This window comes from Oryctolagus cuniculus, chromosome 1 (assembly GCF_051225735.1).
Source record: "Oryctolagus cuniculus isolate XC-2025 breed Fujian yellow rabbit chromosome 1, ASM5122573v1, whole genome shotgun sequence".
Taxonomy (NCBI): Eukaryota; Metazoa; Chordata; class Mammalia; order Lagomorpha; family Leporidae; genus Oryctolagus; species Oryctolagus cuniculus.
The window spans coordinates 109409605-109427754 of NC_142867.1; the positions used below are offsets into that span (position 1 = coordinate 109409605).

General features: G+C 60.6%; 1 protein-coding gene across 9 annotated transcripts in view; it reads left to right on the top strand.

Moving 5' to 3' along the window:
* Positions 1-17178, top strand: part of CEP164 (centrosomal protein 164) — a 75828-nt gene extending 58650 nt beyond the window's left edge. For 7 of the 9 annotated variants that reach the window (XM_089313063.1, XM_089313068.1, XM_089313071.1 and 4 more), the window contains 19 exons: positions 3376-3576; positions 5701-5832; positions 5917-6133; positions 6955-7032; positions 7316-7447; positions 7765-7887; positions 8897-9040; positions 9423-9506; positions 9641-9709; positions 9956-10131; positions 10447-10576; positions 10811-10875; positions 11288-11495; positions 12315-12422; positions 13008-13122; positions 13589-13954; positions 14737-14803; positions 15639-15761; positions 15890-17178. In XM_089313063.1, coding sequence (XP_089169189.1) covers positions 3376-3576; positions 5701-5832; positions 5917-6133; positions 6955-7032; positions 7316-7447; positions 7765-7887; positions 8897-9040; positions 9423-9506; positions 9641-9709; positions 9956-10131; positions 10447-10576; positions 10811-10875; positions 11288-11495; positions 12315-12422; positions 13008-13122; positions 13589-13954; positions 14737-14803; positions 15639-15761; positions 15890-15983 — 2632 coding nt within the window. In that variant the 3' untranslated portion in view covers positions 15984-17178. The remainder of the gene's footprint in view (positions 1-3375; positions 3577-5700; positions 5833-5916; positions 6134-6954; positions 7033-7315; positions 7448-7764; positions 7888-8896; positions 9041-9422; positions 9507-9640; positions 9710-9955; positions 10132-10446; positions 10577-10810; positions 10876-11287; positions 11496-12314; positions 12423-13007; positions 13123-13588; positions 13955-14736; positions 14804-15638; positions 15762-15889) is intronic. The other 2 variants (XM_089313064.1, XM_089313077.1) reach the window with 1 other exon arrangement.
* Positions 17179-18150: the final 972 nt, after the last annotated feature.

Genomic DNA, 18150 nt, shown 5'->3' on the forward strand with positions numbered 1-18150 from the left:
CAGTCCACGCCTGGGTTAGCAGGTCCCCGGGGCTCCTGGTTAGGACCTGCAGTACCGGGGTGGGCCAGGGAATGCCTTCTGGCTCATCGCCAGCACAGTCCTGGTCAGTCATGTTTCTGCCTCTACCAAATATGACTTTTTCCCTTAAATCTACTTTCCTTGAGGTCTCTGTGTGCGCTGAGGCACACAGATCTGAAGTGTGCCATTTGATGCGTGTCTGCATGTGTACATGTCACATAACAGCCCCCCAGCTCAGGCATGGAGCGTGCATCCCTCCAGCCCCCTCAGTCTGTCCACCACAGTCTCCACTGGTTTCAGCCTCATAGGCTCGTTTTCCCAGTTCGTCGCCTCCGTGTAGTTGGAGTGGTACAGCATCCATGTGTGTGTATGTGTGACGCACCTGCGTTGTTGCACCAAGCACTTCCACCGTGAAGAAATCTTTTAGCTGTCCTCCCATTCTCCCCCTCCCTCACCTCTTTTTCAGATGAGGGAGCAGAGGCCCAGGGAACTGGAGGAATCTGCCCAGGCTCCCAACACTAGTGCGTTGTAGAAGTTGGAGCTGGCTGTGGTCGCTGGCACCCCTGGACTTGTGACTTCTGTCTGCAGCCACTGTGCCTTTTCTCTGTGTGGAGAGAGGCAGCTGCCAGGGTTTATAGATTTTCCCCTCGGCGAACCCAGCAGGATTGGGGCTGACTGTTGAGCAGAGACAGGTTCCTGCACTGACTGCTCCCTGGCAGTGTCACCAAGAGCTGGCAGGATGTGTGAGCGCACAGGGGTCAGGCCCGGAAGTGGGTGGCCATGTTTGTCAGACGGTGATGTAGCCGGTGGTGAAAGCTGTGACCCCAAGGGATTGTATGGCTTTCCCAAGTCTTGGTGGCCTTCTGTGAGGACGGGCGAGGGTGGTTCAGAGAGGAAGATCTGGGCAGAGACGGGGTTGGGGCAGCGGAGGCAGGGCACAGGGCTCAGGCGGGACTGAGGCTCCCCCGCCTCCTGGGCCGGTCAGCACCTTGACTTTGTGTCACGCCCATCCCAGTGCGGCTGCCTCTGCTGGGGTCTCAGATGCTTCCTTGACCCCGTAGCGAATGCCTATGTTCCTTCCAGGCCTCGCGACTTCCTTGTTGCTCATCTGTATAGCTACATCAGAAATGGGTTGCCTTTCGGGCTTTTGTGGCGAGGAGTCCTGTGCCTGTCAGCTGGGAGCAGAGGGCATTGTGTAGGGGTTGGGCAGACCAGGCAGCAGCACAGGCTGGTGGTTGTGCCTTGTGGCCAGAAGGCGGGCCTGGGAGCCAAGAATGCCCTCCCCTTTGTCATTGTAGCATCTGTCATGAGGATTTGCAGAGAGAGGGTAAATGAATCAAAACCATTGTGTGGAATAGGAGACGAGACAAGGTGGCTTTGGCTCCGTTCCCAGCTGTAGTGGTAGTATAACCGATCCAGAGTGCTCCCTCCCCCCGTCCCCCGTCTTCTCCCTCCCCGCTTTCCTCCACGTGTCTCCGAGCGACCTGGTGGCCCACCTGAAATGACGGTGCTCCTCCAGAGCCTGCCCTTTGCATCTCACTGACGCCGACAGGGGAGGGCTCGGCCTGGAAGCAGACCTGCCTCTTCTCCGGAGTCTGCAGCTTCCCAGTCGTCTCCTAGATCTTCTGGGTGCTGTTTGCTGCCGTGGACCTAAGCTAAGAGTTTAGGATACCAGCTCTTTAGGAGCAAGGGGGAGCAGAGGCCCACTGGAAAACGGCCCCATTTGCCTGCCTGCGAGGTGTGCAGGCAGACTCAGTGGTGCGCAGCAGGGCACACGCCGCCACGCAGTCTGACGGCCGTCTCTCCGCAGCATCTGTCCCAAGGGCTCTGCAGAGCCGCACAGCCCGCAGGGGAGAGAGACATTAAAAGGCACCATCTCAGGGAAAAAAGATGTTTTCAGCCAAGGTCGGAAATGAGTTGGAGGGTTGATGAGGCGGAGAGGTTGGGGGGGGAGGCCTCTTCCGAGGGCAGGGCTCTCCAAGGAGGTGGCAGCCACGTCTCTTAGCTCTGCACCAGTGGGGCTGCGGCAGGGGACCGAGAGGAAGCCAGGATTTGGAGGGAGGGAAGAGGTGGAGTTGAGAGCAGACAAGAATAGAAAAACAGGGCTCAAGACTGCTCTGGTTTGAGTTGTGATTTTAGGGAAGGTCTTAATGGTATTTCAGAGACGTCAGCAGCCACTTTGGTCTCCCTTCGCTGGCTAGGCTCAAGGGGCTGTGAACAAATTCCTAAGCCTTTGTTTTCTTCTGCCCCTGCCCATTGCCTTCCGTCTGCTGCGGTTCAGGGGCTGGAGGCAGAGGGGAGTTCTGAGTCTCCAGCAGCGAGGACCCCCCCCCCCCCCCCCGTTTGACTCTTATCCCTTCCCCTTTGATTTGAGTCGTGCCCACATGTTCCTGCTGAGGCCGCCTGAGCCCCAGCGCCAGGCCCACAGCAGCCTGTGCATCCTGCAGGGGTGGGGGGTGGTGGTTGTGCTGTGAGCCAGGGTCTGCCATATGGGGCAGGGGCCTGGAAACAGGAAGACATCCCGGCCGTTGGGACAGCCGCTGTAGGAGGTGAAGGACATCAGTGAGCTTGTGCGTGCATTGCTCCAGCTGTTCCCAGGGTTTCCCTTCGGGTAGTTCCTTCCAGAACCAGAATGCAAGCCAGATGCCAGTCTGCATTGCTTCATAGACTTCTTTTTAACCAAGCAAATATTCCTTATCTTGTCAGCCCTCCGTGTATCCAAGTCAGCTCTGGGTTCCTTTTACCCATTTCCAAAACATTGAATTCACTCTACGCAGATTCCAGCGTGCCACCATGGGGCGGCATGGGACATAGTGGTCCTGGGGTGCGCTCGCTACGTGTTTGGCTCAGAGAGGTGTGTCCTGCCCATCCCTGGACCTCCACGGACTGCTGCAGGCCACAGGGCTGGGGGACGTCCTGCCGGTTCTCTCACAGGCTCATATGCACTATGTACTGGGGAGACGGCATTGTCTGGAGCCTGGCACGTGCCTTACGTAGCAGGCAGAGTCCTGGTGGGAAGAAAGAGGACCGTGAGCCACTGTGGGGAAGCATCCAGCAGGGTCCGGGCTTCACTGTCTTCCTGCTGCTGCGAGCCCTTGAGCCACAGCTCTAGTTTTGCCCTCAGGCGGTGATCTCCCAGGTCCCTGGCCTGCCTTTCCCCATGTCTCTTGGGGCCTTAGAGGGCCACAGTGGGGCTTGCCCTATAGAACATATATTGACCATATCTTTGAGGGGGACCTGGGCAGTGACCTGCATAGGTGACTCCTGACTCTGGGCCCTCTGTACCCTTGTGAACCTTGAAGCCCCAAGCTGGGCAGATGCTAAGATTGTAGTGACGCGCTGTTCCTACCATGGCAGGCCATCTACAGAGCCTGCGGCTCCTCCACAGCAGCCCTCGGAGGCCGCACTAAAGGCCGTGGAAGAGGCAGTGGCCCAGGAACTTGAACAAGACCAGAGGCGGCTGCTGGAGTTGGAGCGAGAGAAGATGCAGCAGCTACGGGAGAAGCTGTGGCAAGAGGAGGAAGAGGAGGTCGTCCAGCAGAAAGTGAAGTCTCTCAGGTCCTGCCCGTCCCTGAGCCCCCTCCCCGGGCCCTCACAGGGACGGAGGAGCGGGGGGAGCCCTCCTCCCACCCTGGAGAGCACCGGGCTGCTGCTTCTGGAAACTTCACCCAGTGACGTTTGCTCTGTCTCGTGGTTCCCCCTAGTTGCGAAGGAGGCCGAGAAACGGAGTCCCTTTGCTGGCCTCTTTACCTGATAGATGGACACCTGGGGTCTGTTAGTAGCAACAGTGGAGGATGTAACTTAAGGCTAGCTCCCGTCTATTAAGCTGAACATCCAAGAGTGGTGGGGAATTACTATTTTTAGAACATACATAGCAAAGAGTGTGTAAGACATCTGTGCTTAATTTAGAGAAAATGAAACAGGAAACTAGAACTTGAGCACTGGGAGTGGGTGTGTGTGTTCAGGGGCAGTCACTCTCATTGGCCCAGTGCAGGATCTGCTGACTTGGGGTCTTTTTATTGTGCATCCCAAAGAGCAGACCTCTCCCCAGCTCCTCAGTGTCGTCTTCCTGGAGCCGGTTGCAGATTGGGGCGGGGCCCACTCGGGTGGCCTGTGACACAGCGCACCTGGAGAGGCAGTGTCCTGGGGGAGATCCTGGTGGTGTTGCGCCAGCTGGCCTCCCTGGGCCCGAGTGACTGGACTGTACTTTCTTCTCACTTCCCTCAAGCCCTGAGTCCAGAGGGACCTTTCTGGAGCCCCCTCCATTCGTGGGAAAGACTGCCATGCCGCAGATATCTGCTTCAGGCCTGGGAAATGAGAGTCGCTCTGTAAATAGCAGCCCTTGCTCCATTTTCAGCTGGGATCAGTCGCTTCAGCCAGTCTCGGCGGAGTGGTTGCTCTGGGGGAAGTGCCTTGCCTGGCTTGCTTCGAAACTGTCCCTCATGAGAAGCCCTTCTGTTTGTGCCTGAGCCTTTTTGAGAGGTGGGGTCTCCTGCTCTCTGCTGGGAAACTTCTATGTGGTGGAACTTTCTGGAAGCCACAGCTGTTTGTGTAGGAGGTATTTCTTGAATGAGAAGGCAGGCAGGCAGGCGGGCAGGCCGGCCCTTAGTTTCTTGAGTTGTAGAATAAGAGACTGGATTGCCTTGGTGATCCCCGCCAGGTCTAACGTTCTGTGTCACTGGAGGTCGAAGAAAGAGCTTCTGGGGGACCCTAGGAGGAAGGGTTTTTACTTGACTCAAATCTCTCATAATGGAAGAGAGCAGAGGTGCGGATAACTTGAAAATGATCCGATCCTAAATCTTTTAGGGCTTTTGAATTTGCTACAGAAGGGTTTCAAAGAAATTGTCTTGGATCAGGCCTTGCTTTCACTTGAAATTCTGCCGAGTGCACGGCACACGTCTTCTGGTTGTGTGGGGGCTGAGTGAGGAGTTACCCAAAAAGGGCACTCGGGATGACATGGCCTGTAAATAAGGTAGCACTCAGGGGTAACGAAGGCTTAGAGTTTGAGGCTGGCCCATGCTGTTCGTATTCAGTACGCACTGGTTAAGCACCTTCCTTGGGTCTGTTACGATGTTCCTTGCCTGGGATATAACAGATTTGAAAACAAGATTCTTTCCCTGGAGAAGTTTCCAGACTCGCAAGGAAAGCACAGGTTCAAAAGAGATGCAGTTTGTTACGTGGGTGGTGCAGATCGGCTGGGTAAGAGAGGTCGGTGTGTAAAGTGCAGTGGGAATGGAAGGTGAACCTGGGAACTGGGAGGGAGTTGTGAGCACACTGCAGAGAGCAGAGAGATGGGTATTGAGCAAGGGATTTGAGCTGGCCAGACGGAGACGGAAAAGGGAACTCTGGGCAGAGCAGCTGGCATGAGAAAAGACCCAGACAGAGGCAGGGAAGAGTGTGAGAGGGTTCGGAGGCGGTGGCTCAGCAGATGCCCCTGGAGCTCAGGGGAAAGGCTGGGGAGGGAGAGTGTGCGGAGCCAGAGTCACCATGGGGTCCTTGAGTGCGTGACACAATGCCTGCAGGAGTGAACGTGCAGGCAGAGGGCAGCTCTGCTGCGATGGCTGGAGTTCACGGCCCTCTTACTCCCCTGGGATGTTTTATAGGGAGGCAGCATGGGGTTAGCAATCGGAGGGGGAAGACCCCACGTTCCCTCCAGCAAGTTTGCCTTGCCTTGCCTTCCAGTTCCCTGCAGGAGCAGCTGCAGAAAGCCACCGAGGAGGAGGAGGCTCGGATGAGGGAAGAGGAGAGCCAGAGGCTGTCCCGGCTCCGAGCACAGCTCCGCTCCAGCACAGAGGCAGATGAGGACCAAATCAGGTGAGTGCACACCTGGGCACTGCCAGCCCCGTGGGGCTGTCCCGGTGTGCACAGGCCCATGAGCATGCCGCTGTGTCTACCCAGGGCCACGCAAGAGGCTTCCCTGCAGAGGCTGAGAGAGGAGCTGGAGTCTCTAGAGAAGGCGGAGAGGGCCAGCTTGGAACAGCAGAGCAGGCAGAAGCTGGAGCTGCTCAGAGAAGAGATGGCGGCTCTGGAGAAGGACGAGCAGGCTGCCCTGAGAGCGGAGACGGAGGAGGCTCTGCGGCAGCTGAGGGAGCGGCTGCAAGGGGAGCGGAAAGACGTGAGCAAGTGGAGTGGGGCCTCTCTCCGACACGTCTCCCTCAGGGCTGCCCAGGGCGGGACTGAGCGTAGAGGAAGATGAAGAGCAAACCTGCAGCAGGCGTGGGCATGGCACACAGACGGCGTGGGAGACTGACCCTCTGGGCCCGTTGGTCTCGGGGAGCTGACTCGGGTCAGGTGCTGGCCCTGGTCTCCACTGCAGCACCGAGGTCACTGCAGGTGTCTCGAGGCCCCTCTGGGGCTGGGCTGGGTCTGTGGCAGCAGCCGCCGTCAGAAGCCCGAGACAGAGCGACCTGGCCCTGCGGGGCGTCGGGAGTGACTTCCTCTGCCCCATTTTGTCTCCTGTCTTAGAACGAGAGGCTGCGACTTAGAGGGTGTTTCTCCTTTGCCCCCTCATTCCCTCTCCCTGCAGCCAGAGTCTGCTCGCCATGACGGACTCTGTGGGCTGTTTTAGCTTTTTGATGAGGAGTGGAGTTTGAGCCATTAGGCCCAGAAAAACTACATCAGAACTGGGGGACGGCCCTCTACCACAGGCGCTCAGAGAGAATGTGCCTAAGCTCCCTGCCCTCCCGGGCCCAGGCATCTTTATAGCTGTGCATGCCGTCTGTGTTACCTGTGGCCCGGCCCGGAGGCAGGGCTGGGAGTGGTGCTGCTCCAGCCCTCATGTTCCTGCGTGTTTGCCACTCGCAGCCTTTAGGGGCTGAGCCGCCCCTGTGATTGCCCTCGGCTCCTTTCTACAGGTCTTCCCTGCACCTTCCCCCATGCTTGCTACCAGCCCGCATCCCTGCCCTGCTTCCCACATGGGCCCCCCTCGCTCCCCAGGCATTGGCAAGGCTGGAGCAGGAGCACAGAACTGAGCTAGAGCAGCAGCGTTCCTTGCTGGAGACCAAGCACCAGGAGGTGAGATGCTGCCGGCCTCGGCCCCCGGGGGCAGGCCTGGGTGTGAGCACCAGGAGGTGAGATGCTGCCGGCCTCGGCCTCCGGGGGCAGGGCCTGGGTGTGAGCCCTGTGGCCCCCTTTGCCCCTGGTCAGCAGAGGAGCTCAGTTCCATCCATGACTACAAGGGGGAGCTTCCCTCTCCCTCCAGGCCCCTGGGTTGGGTGCTGGACCCCCAGGAATGAGCCCCACGGGAGCTTACCCGTCTCCGAATGTCACACTCCCCTGCGTTCTGGGGCTGCCTCAGGTGCTGTCCGGCCTGCAGAAGAAGATTGAGGAAGCTCAACAGAGAGAGGAGGCTGAGCTGCGGGAGAGCCTGGGGAAGGCAGAGCAGAGAGCTTACCAGAAGCTTCACCAAGTGCTTGAGTACGAGCAGGAGGTGAGTGCTGCTCCCCCTGTCCCGGGCTCCCGTGGGGTCACTGAGCCGACCTGGCCTCAGTGTCCCCCAGTGTGCCGCGGGTGACCCAGCGGGGGCTAGCACTTCTCCTTCCGTTTTTGTGCCTTAGTTCCTCGAGGCTGGGTCCTATCCCCAGTCTGCTGTATGCACAGAGGGAGTGTTGGTGGGGGAGGCTGTGCATGCACCATGCGTGGTGTGTGTCATGTGTGTGCATGTCAGGGGCAATGGGGAGATGTGTGTAAGGTGTGCTGGTCCACCCCTGTGTCCTGCCTGCTGGACCCCTGCTGTCTGCCCTGCAGCTCAGCAGCCTCCTGCGGGAGAAGCGCCAGGAGGTGGAAAGGGAGCACGAGAGGAAGCTGGACAGGATGAAGGAGGAGCACCAGCGAGCGGTGGCTGAGGCCAGAGAGCAGTACGAAGTGGAGGTAGTGCGGCTGCATCCCCCGGTGTGACTCCCGGGGCCTCTCCCAGCTGGCTGCAGGGTCGGGAAAGGGGGACAGACTGTGGTCGGGAACGGGGGAGGTTTTCTTCCATGAGCCCTGCAATGGTGAAGTTGCTTGTTTGCCTGTTACTAAAGCATTGGACAAAGGCCCCTACTGGGAGGTGAGTCCTATGAGGCCGGCTGCACTGCCAGCAGACTGGCTTGTGCTGTGCGCCAGGCACTGTTCTGAGCTCTCCTTGTGGGTGACCCGTTAAGTCCTCACTACTGTCTTAGGAAACGGCAGTGTTGCCATGTCTACTTTAAAGATGAGGACACCGAGACTTGGAGAATTTAATTAACCTTCCTGAGAGCCAAGATTCCAGTCCAGGCTGTCCGAGTCCAAAACCTCCCATCTCCCTCCCTCTGACACCATGCTGCCACGGCTAATCAAGGTTTTGGGACATCTGAAAACAGAGTGGCAAGGGCCAGCTGCTACTTAGAGACCCTTTGCCCACCCTCACCCTTTGGCCTTAAGAAGGGGAGGCTCAGTCACTTGAGCAGACCCAAGCCAAACGGGTGGGGCGGCCGACCTGAGCCCAGAGCCAGGCCTCTGGGGCGGATTTTAGGCCCCTGCCCCAGTGACTGGAACCTGTACCCCAGCCTCTTCCTGCATCCCCTGGGGGCAGAACCAGTGTCCCATGATGAAATTTGGTCGCCGTCCTTCCCGCCCCACTGACTGCCCTGCTGAGGAATGGTGACGATTTATCAGTGATTTCCCTTATGGAGGAGAGTTGAACAAGAGGGGAGCCCGGCTCCCAGAGGGGACTCCCTGTGGCACTAGCCAACGTCTGCTTCAGCTGGGGAGGGATGCAGGTTTCCTGGGGGCTGACCCCATGCTGTCCTCGCTGCTTGGGCCTCAGGGGCTGATGGTGGTCCTGGTCTTACTGAGCCAAGGCTGAGGAATGGGGAGAACTGTGACTCTTGGGGTGTGTGGGGCCCCGCCCTCCCTGCAGGAGAGGAAGCAGCGGGCTGACCTGCTGGCACACCTGACGGGAGAGCTGGAGCGCCTGCGTCGGGCCCACGAGCGAGAGCTGGAGAGCACGAGGCAGGAGCAGGACAAGCAGCGCGAGGACTTGTGGCGCCGGCAGCGGGAGCAGGTGGGGGGCTGGGGGGCGGTAGGAGAGTGCTGCGGCCATGGTGGGACGGAACCTGACAGTTTCAGGAATGGAGTCGCTCATGGTCAGCTCCAGGCTGGGCACCTTTGCTCCTTTCATTCCTGGGCCAGGAAACAGGCCCAGGGTCAGGAGACGACAACTCACATCAGGCCTCGGGTTGACGCCTGTGCTTCTCCTTGCTCCTGTGCACGAGGGGAAGGTTTAATGCCTTCCTGGGAGGCGACTGGGGCATGCTGGGAGGAAGCCTGTGCCTGCTGGGCAGTTGGGGTGTGGTATGGTATGTTCCGGAGTGCCTTCATGTTCCTCTGCTGATGCCTTACACGCTGTCCACGCAGTTTACTTTCCACCTGTGTCTTGTGGGCAGGAAAGGAAACTCCAGGATTTAGAGGTGGAGCTTGAAATAAGAACCAAAGATGTCAAGGCCAAGTTGGCTCAGCTGGACGTGCAGGTGAGGGAGCTGTGGTGGGGGCAGCGTCTACAGGCATCCTTGACCTTTGGGTCTGCTCCCCCAGAGAGGGAGCACACCTGCCCCTGAGAGCTGGGGTGTGTAGTCGGTCAGAGGGCCCCGTCTCTGGCCCGCAGGAGAAGACGGCCCGGAAGGAGAAGCAGCAGCTGCTTGACGTGCAGAGGCAGGTGGCTCTGGAGAGAGAGGTTTGTCTCCTCTTGTCCTCCTCCTCCGTGCAGGCCTGTCCAGGGCACTGCTCTGGGGACTCCAGCTCGGGGTCCTCGGGGAGTGGGGCCGTGGAGGGAGGACGGGAGCCTGTGCACCCCTGGCTGCCTGACCGCAGAGCCAGCGGCTCTGAGTTACGTCCCCTGCTGTCTCTTCCGGCTCCCCTCGCCCTCTAGTGCAGCCTGCTCCCCTGACGTCTCCCGGTGCTTGTCTCTTCCCCACCCCAGGAAGCCACAGCCACCCATCGGCACCTGGAGGAGGCGAAGAAGGAGCACGCCCAGCTGATGGAGTCGAGCCGGCAGCTCCGGAGGGTGCTCGATGAGCTTCAGGCTCGCAAGCTGGACCTGGAGTCCCAGCTGGATCAGCTGCAGGCGCAGAGTCAGAGACTGCAGAGACACGTCAGGTGTGTGGGCACCGGGACCTGTCCCCCGTGGCCACCTCCGCCTGGCCTCTGCCTTCTGTCACTCACGGCCCCTGCCTCACCATGGCCCAATCAGTAGGCAGAGGGGCGGGTCTGACGTGGAACCAGGCGGAGGGGTGTGTCTGCTACAGTTGTAGGGAGTGAGGTGTGAAGAGGCTGTGGAACACGGTGGGGTCTCTTGTTCTACTGTTCCTGCCTCGGCTCCGCCTGCTTCGGGGGTCTTGAGGGGGGTGTGGAGGTGGTCCCGTGGCGTGACTGCGTCTCACACCCCACTTCCGCTCCTCTTTCCCCTCACAGCAGCCTGGAGGCTGAAGTCCAGAGGAAGCAGTCCACGTTGCAGGAGCTGGCGGCCGAGGAGAGTCACCAGGCTGCTCCACATTTTGAGCCCAGTCTCCGCATTGAAGACCTGAGGAAATCCCTTGGGACAGTGAGCTGGGGCTCAGGGCTGGCGTGGGTCCTCAGGAGGGGCCTGCTTCTGCCCTGCATGCAGCCCAGCCCCCTGCGGCCTCTCCACACGCCAGATGGCGCCCGTGGGCAGTGCCTGGCAGCTGGCAGCGCCTTTTCCTTGTCTGGGCACTGGGAGGGGCTTCAGGGTCTCTTGGTCCTGCAGGGCATCTGCTTTTGCTGCCCTCAGTGGGTCTTTTCTACCCTGTGTCCTTAGAACCTGGCCAAAGAGGCATCCTCTTTCTCCCAGAGCAAGGAGGAGAGCCCCTTGTCCTTGGACAGGTGAGTTCCGAAAGCCCGTCTGACACCGGGTTGAGGGCCCGTGATGGAGTGAACGAGAGCCCGTGTGACAGCTGGCTGAGCAGGCATGAGGCGGCAGTGACTACCAGTGGGCTTGCCTCCGGGGGAGGCCCAGGGACCGCGTGCTGGCCTCTGCTTGAAGCTTGAACTGCTGGGAGAGTCCGGTCGTGGGTTGGGAGGCGCGGGCATGGTCCCTTTCAGAATCATGGTGGGAGCTTTTAGCCCCATATGCTGCATGGTGTAGGCATTTACCCCGGCACCTCACACCCCAGCCCAGCCGCTCCTCTCTGTGCCCATGTGGGCCTCTGCCGGGGAAATGGCCATGTTCCTTCAGCAGAATTTAGAGTCTTCTGTTTCTTTCTCCAATGCCCCTGGCCTGGCCTCACCTCTGCAGCGTCCGGCACTATCTCTCTGCTGAAGGGATAGCCCTCCGCAGTGCCAAGGAGTTCCTGGTGCAGCAGACGCGCTCCATGCAGAGGCGGCAGACGGCTCTGAAGGCCGCCCGGCAGCACTGGCGCCAGGAGCTGGCCAGTGCTCAGGAGGTGGCCAAAGACCCACCAGGCTCCAAGGTCCTGGAAGATGTGCGCAAGAACCTGGAGGAGGTCAGGAGCCCGGAGGAGAGCCTGCAGGCCCCGGGCAGGGAGCCTGCGGAACGCGGTGTCATGGGGCGGTGTGGGGGGGTGGCGACACCGTCTCTGACAGTAAACCCCTGGAGCCTTGTGATGGCCACGTATACTGTGCCAGGCAGCACAAGCCGAGCGCCCCGCACCCAACATCCACAATCCAGAGCGCTCTGAGGTTTGGATGGGAAAGTCTTTGCAAAGATTCCAAAATCCGAAACACTTCTGCTCCCAAGCATTTCAGAGACAGGCTATTTAGCCTGTGCCCTTGGTCTGGCCTTCTGGTCAAGAGTACAATTAAGGCTTAAAAAATTTTTAAATCCAGGGTTTTGCTTTTCCATTCTGTTGCACTAAGGACTTTGTAAATGAAAATCTTTTGAACATTCTCAGGGTAAGTCTGAGTTCTGTCTCTGTTTTGCTTCTTTTTAATTTGCAGTGAAGAGGCAGACTTCATTTTTAGGGTTAAGGCCACCAAACTTTACGCCAGGGGAGGGTCCCTGCAGCTGGGCTCTCTTGGTTCATGCCTGCGCCCTTAGAATTGTGATACTGCCAAGAGCTGGGGAGGGGACACAGGCCCCTGTGGTCCTGAACCCGGCCCGGGGGCAGCAGAGGGCCAGGGGCTGGCACAGGCCGACGGGCAGGCTTCTCGGGTATCTTCCCCAGGCTGTTACTCAGCTTAATCTCTCTGAACACTGGCGGTGGTGGTGATGATGATAGTAGTGATTATAAATAACCAATCTGGAAGCCAGATTGCTGTCTGTGTGGTTAGTCACTGCTCCTCCCCCGCCTCCCTGGCTGCAGGAGACCAGACACCTGGATGAGATGAAGTCGGCCATGCGCAAAGGCCGTGACCTGCTGAAGAAGAAAGAGCAGAAGCTGAACGAGCTGGAGTCTTCCCTTCGAGAAGAGGTACAGCGCTGTGGCTGCGGAGCCCACCTCCCTCTTCCGGTCCTGGCATTGCCTGTTTCCGGGGGAGCTGGGCCTTGAGAGCCCGGGGCTGGGCAGTGGGCTCAGGGTCCTGGAGGTAGAGATGGCAGTGGCTCGTCTCTGAGCTTGCTGAGCGCCCTTGGGTTTGGCTGTCTGAGCTGGGTGGTGCCGAGCACACCTGGAGCCTCCAGAGAAGGTCCCAGAGCAGGGGGACTAACACCTGTCCTTACCCCCCAGAGGCACCCAAGGAGGGCTGTGGCCAGCTCTCTGAGATGGATGCTTGTGGCAGGGGTGCCCACCTTCCCTGGGTCCTTGTGGACTCTCCCCTGGACGCCCAGGGCTTGGAGCTCCAGTGTCAGACACACTGCAGAGGAGTTGACTGGGAGTGGGGGCCGATCTCGGCCTCTTCTCAGGCAGTTGGGTTCTCTTAGCCTCTCCGAGGTGTCTGCTGGGACTCTGGGCCCCAGACGAGCCCAGTCACCAAGTCCTCTGTCCGCACATCACAAGGGCAAGGGGGTAGCAAGTCCCTGGGGAGCGGGGGTGAAGACTAGCACGTCTGCCCGTCAGGCCTCCGATGAGGACACTCTGAGAGGAGCCCCCACCAAGAAGGTGGTGACCTTTGACCTCAGCGACGAGGAGGAAGAGAGCAGTGAAAGTTGTGAATCTTCCTCCCTGCCTCCTGGTGAGTGTGGTGGCTGCAGGGGGTGGAGAGGGCAAGGGTGGGGCCTTTGCATCTGGGAGAGGGAGGAGCTTGGGGAACAGGGGCACAGTCCCCGCCCTCAGCACTGAGGGGACAGGTCTCTGAGCCCACGTCTAGAAGCGCTGGCAAGAAGGGACGCTGTGTGGGTTGGGGCAGGCAGGGCCCAGGGGGTCAGGGGGGCCTTCTGAGCGCCATGGAGCCTTTGGTCGGGAGACGTCGGGCCTGGTGAGCCTCCCCTCCCGGGAAGCTGCTCTCCCTCTGCGGCGGCCACCTGCTGCTGGGCAGCGGGGTCCTCTCCCCTTCAGCTGTCTAGGGCCAGCTGCTGTCTGCACTGTGGGGGACACAGGAGCCCTCTCGCCCCCAGGCCCCGCCCCAGGTGCCACGGTGCCAGCTGGGCGGGACGTTTCAGGGCCCTGAACCAAGCCCAGCGCCTGCCTTGTTCTTCCAGCGACGCCAACCCCGAGTCCCATCTTCCCCACCAAGATCCACCACTTGAGCAGCTCCCTGCAGCGCATCAGCAGCGAGCTGAACGCGGTGCTCAGCATGCTGGGCAGTCTCGGCACGCCGCCGCCGCCACCGCCGCCGCCCCCGCAGCCACTCTTCGCCTGCACGCCGGCCCCGTTCTCAGCCCGGCCCTCCAAGAGCGTCCCCACGCCTGCCTACCCCTCCCTGACCCCCATCCCAGCCGCGTCTCCTGTTTCGCCCGTGTCCACCTCGTGGGCCTGGGACCCGGGGCTGGGCCCCAGGCTCTCCTCCTCCGTGGCTCAGACAGTGGACGACTTCCTGCTGGAGAAGTGGCGCAAGTATTTTCCATGTAAGCCTCCCTCGGGGCAGGGCCTGCTTCTGGGCGGAGCCTTCCCACCTCCTCCTCTTCCCCTCTACGCCCTTCCTCCTGCTCATCCTCTCTGCCTACCCCTTGCCCTGCCTCAGCTTGAGCCAGGTCCGTGGGTCCCTCGTGAAGAGGAGCCCGCAGGTGGCCCTGAGCCAGAGCTGTGCGGTTCGTGGTGGTTCACGCGAGCCTGGGCAGAACCTGCAGGGCCCGCGCCACCACCTGGGCCACAACCGCACGGGCCAGGCACCCTGTGTGCATGTCTTCATTTCCTCCTGCTGATGGGTCCCTGAGGCTGTGATAGTTATCCCCACTGCACAGATGGGGAACGGAGCCCCGGGTGGTTAAGTAATATGCTCTGGGATGCTCCGTGAGTGAGCAGCGAGCTGGGTTTTGACCCCGTGTCTCTGTGACTCCAGGCTTCTGTTTATAACCCCTGAGCCACGTGGCTTCCCTCGCTCCAGGGCCAGGCGGCCTCCCTGGTCCCACAGCCCTGCCGAGGAATGTGAAAAGCCGTCATTTGAGGGAAAAAGTGAAAAACAAAACAAAAGCAAAAACATACTTTCTGCCTGCCCCTCCCAATGGAAAGTAGATTAACTTTTAGAATCAACATGAGTAGGACAGTTCCTGCCTCACCTGCAGCTACCGGAACTTCACTTGCTTCTGTGTGCTCTGGGGGCACTGCCTTGTCTGTGTGGGGGCGGGGGGGTGCTGGTGGGCAGATGCTGGGGCCTGGCTCTGCTGACTCACTGCCCGTTCGTCTCCAGCTGGCATCCCGTTGCTCAGTAACTGCCCGCCCCCCCTGGAGAACAAGCTGGGGTACGTGTCTGCCAGGTAAGGCTCCCCGTGGGCCCGGAGTGGACCCTCACCTCAGGCTGCTCCCTGCACCACCCTGGGCAGGTGGGGCCTTGGAGGGGAGCACGCCTCCTGGTCCTGTTGCCCGGAGAGATGAGGCCCCGGTCCACAGAGCTGCCTGCCCCTTGCCTGGGTCTGAGGCACTGTCCACAGCCAGGGCAGGGTCAACTCCACGGCTCTGTGGTTCCAGTGCGCTGGGCCTGGGCCTTCCCGGCCAGCTTCAGCAGAGAGCTGCCCTGTGGTCCCTGTGGGCAGAGTCAGCCCTTGGCGGTTGTGCCCCTTCCTGTGACCCACCCCCACCCCGGCAGCCCTGGTGTCCGGCCTTTGTCCTTGGCATCGAGGGCTCTGCTTCCGCTGCTGCCTTCTTCCCCAAGTCTTGCTGAGCGACATCTGGAGCAAGAGGAGCACCCTGTCGGGGAGACAGACGGGCGATTATTTAAACCTGTTATTAATTTCCCATTCATCTCACTCCTTGCCAAGCGTCTCCCCCCCTTCCCTGCTCAGTCCCCAACCATCAGTACCCCCGCCGTCACTTTGGCCAGTTTGGGGGCTGATGCTGGGCGAGTATTTGACTTGGCTGAGGGGAGCCCTTTGCCGATGAGCTTGGCTGGAAACAGGCAGAGGCGGGAGCCTGGAGCTCCTGCCGGTAGTGGGCACCCAGGGAGGGGGCAGAGGGCCGAGGCTCGTGGTTCTGGGGGACAGCTCTTGCCAGAGGAGGGGCTCTGAATTGCCAGAGAAAGCTCCAGTTGCACGGCAAGGGGATGTGACGGTCGGCCCCGCTCCTGCTCTCTTCCCCTCCCCACACCCTCTGCAGTGAGCAGCTCCGCTTCCTGCAGCGCCCCCAGTCCCAGGTCCCCGAGGCCAGCAGCACCAACTTCCAGGGCATCATCGAGGCTAACCGCAGGTGGCTGGAACATTTCCGGAACGACCCCAAGTCGTATCCTTTCTGCTGGTCCCAAGCCTTGGTCCAGCCCCTGGGCGTGCTTTCCTTCTGCCTGTGACCCTTTCGCGGCCCCTGCCGAGTCGTGCCCAGCTGACCTGAGTTTCCCTTCACCTTGTGGCCAGACATCTCTTCTCCGTGCCCAAGCCAGCAGCCACTGTGGGCCTGCTACAGCTGGGGCTGGATGAGGACAAGACCCTGAAGGTGTATCGCTACTGAGGCCCCGAGCCGGGGCTCTGGGGCAGCCCGGCCTCCTGCACACACAGACCAAGTGCCTGAGGAGCTGCCTGCACTTTATCCCCCTGATACGGTGTCCTCCTGTCCCCTTGCCGCCTGCCCTGCTCGGGGCTGGGAGGACAGGTGGCAGCATCGGTAAACCACAAGCCATGGCTTCTGTGACCATGTGGCGTGGCTCAGGTGGACATGCGGCGGCTTTGTGGGCTCTGGCGAAGGCACAGCAGTGCTGCAGGTGTGCGGCAGCTGGGGGCGTTGGGGACCTGGGCCCGGAGGTTGGCATCAGAGGAGCTGCCTCCCGAGACCACGGGGATCTGGAGCTGAGCTGCTCCCTGGGACCACTAGGACCGAGTGCCCTGCCTGTCTGCGCCCCGCGGCCACACCGTGTCTCCAGTACCTCAGCCTGGCGGAGGTCAGACCCTTCTGTTCTCAGCGGCTGCTCCCCGGCTCTCCTCTCCACCCTCTCAGGGTTGGGCTCGGCCACCAGAGCCCCACTGTGGCTGCTGGGCCCCAGGAAGCTCCGCTGCCTCTCCCTCTGTCCCCTTCCGAGCACTGTGCTTTCCCCCGGGCTCAGGAGTGCCCGCCTCTCCCAGCGCCAGCAGCCCGCATCTCAGGTCTCACGCATACTTCTTCAGGAAGCCAGAGAGCCCCAGGGAGAGGCGGGGCGGCTTCTGGCCTTCACTCTCCTCCGTGAGGAGGCCTTGGGTCTGTGCACAGGCTCGCAGCTCCGTCCCTTCTGCCTGTCCCACCCCCTGCCCCATGCCACGGCCGCCTCGTCCCAGAGCCTGGCAGCGAGGGGCCTCCTGCCAGGCGGAGCGGCTGCCGTGCTGGCGCAGCTTCCTGCGGCACGCGCCTCGGGGGCTCCGGCCCGTTGTCTCAACAAAATGCCCCCATTTTTCTTCTCTTGAAAGCTGTGGGGCTGCCCCTGCCTCCCCGTGGCCTCAAAGCTAGCTGTCTCCGCCCCGCCCCTCATTTCGTTGCCATGGAAAAAGAAACTGAGATCCCCTTGGCTTTTCTACCCCCTCAGGTACTTTGTAGGCATCAGCCGACTGCACAGAGAAAGCCCATTTTGTTACTTGGCTCGTTGTATGTGCTTTGGAATCGCTCGTGTGGTACGACCAACTCTGGTGACAATCCTGTGTGTTCTGCATCAATTAAACCTCTGCGGGTCCTTTTTCTACCCGGCTGTCGTGTGTGTGTGTGTGTGTGTGTGTGTGCGCGCACGCATGCAGGGCTCGGCCTCGGTCTTCTTGATCGAGAGTAGCAGGGGGGAAGGCAGCTTCGTCTTCACGGGGCCCCGCCCCAGGTGTCCGAGTTAATCAGCGCAGTGCAGAGGTGCGCGTGGACACCTGCTCTAGCTTTATGCACGAGGAGACCAAGGCTCAGGGACCTCCCAGTGCCTGGGCCCCCGGTGCTGTAGCCCAGCTCCCTACACGCGGAGAGGCCACCCCCTCCCCTGCACCCCCAGAGCTCAGAGGCTTGGGGTGGGCTGACAGTCTGTGGCTCTCCCTTCAGCCCCACCCCTTACCTCCCTTCCCCTTGCTTCCAGCCCCACCCTTCCCTGTGGTGCTGGGAAGGGGTGGCTCAGGTCATCACTGTGTCCTGGTGGAATCAGAGGGCCCCTTGCTGCTCCTGCCCTGCCTGCCTCCCTCCCCTCCCCTGCTGGCCGCATGGCGTGGGCCCTTTCTGGCAGGTGTCATGCAGGTTGCAGAGTGCCGTGATAAACGGCCGACAAAAGGATGGTGGCCCTAGCTTTCTCCTTCAGTTCTCTCGCAAACACATGATTTTAAGCTGCTGTTATTCGTGTGTGTGTGTGTGTGTGTGTGTGTGTGTGAATTTATTTGAAAGGGAAATAGAGCTCGCCCATCTGCTGGTTCATCACTCAGATGTCCACAGCAGCAAACCAGGAGCCAGGAACTCCATCCAGGTCTCCCACTGGGTGACAGGGCCCAGACCCACTGAGTTGCCGTCTGCTGCCTCCCAGGGTGTGCATCCGCAGCAAGCCGGCATCGGCCAAGCTGGGACTCCAACCAGGCACCCCGGGATGGGACGTGGGCCTCCCAAGTGGCGTCTTAACCACTGCACTGTGCCACACACCCGCCCCTCCCCGGGCCTCTTCAGCTTCGCACCCTTGGTTTTGCACTCCCAGAAG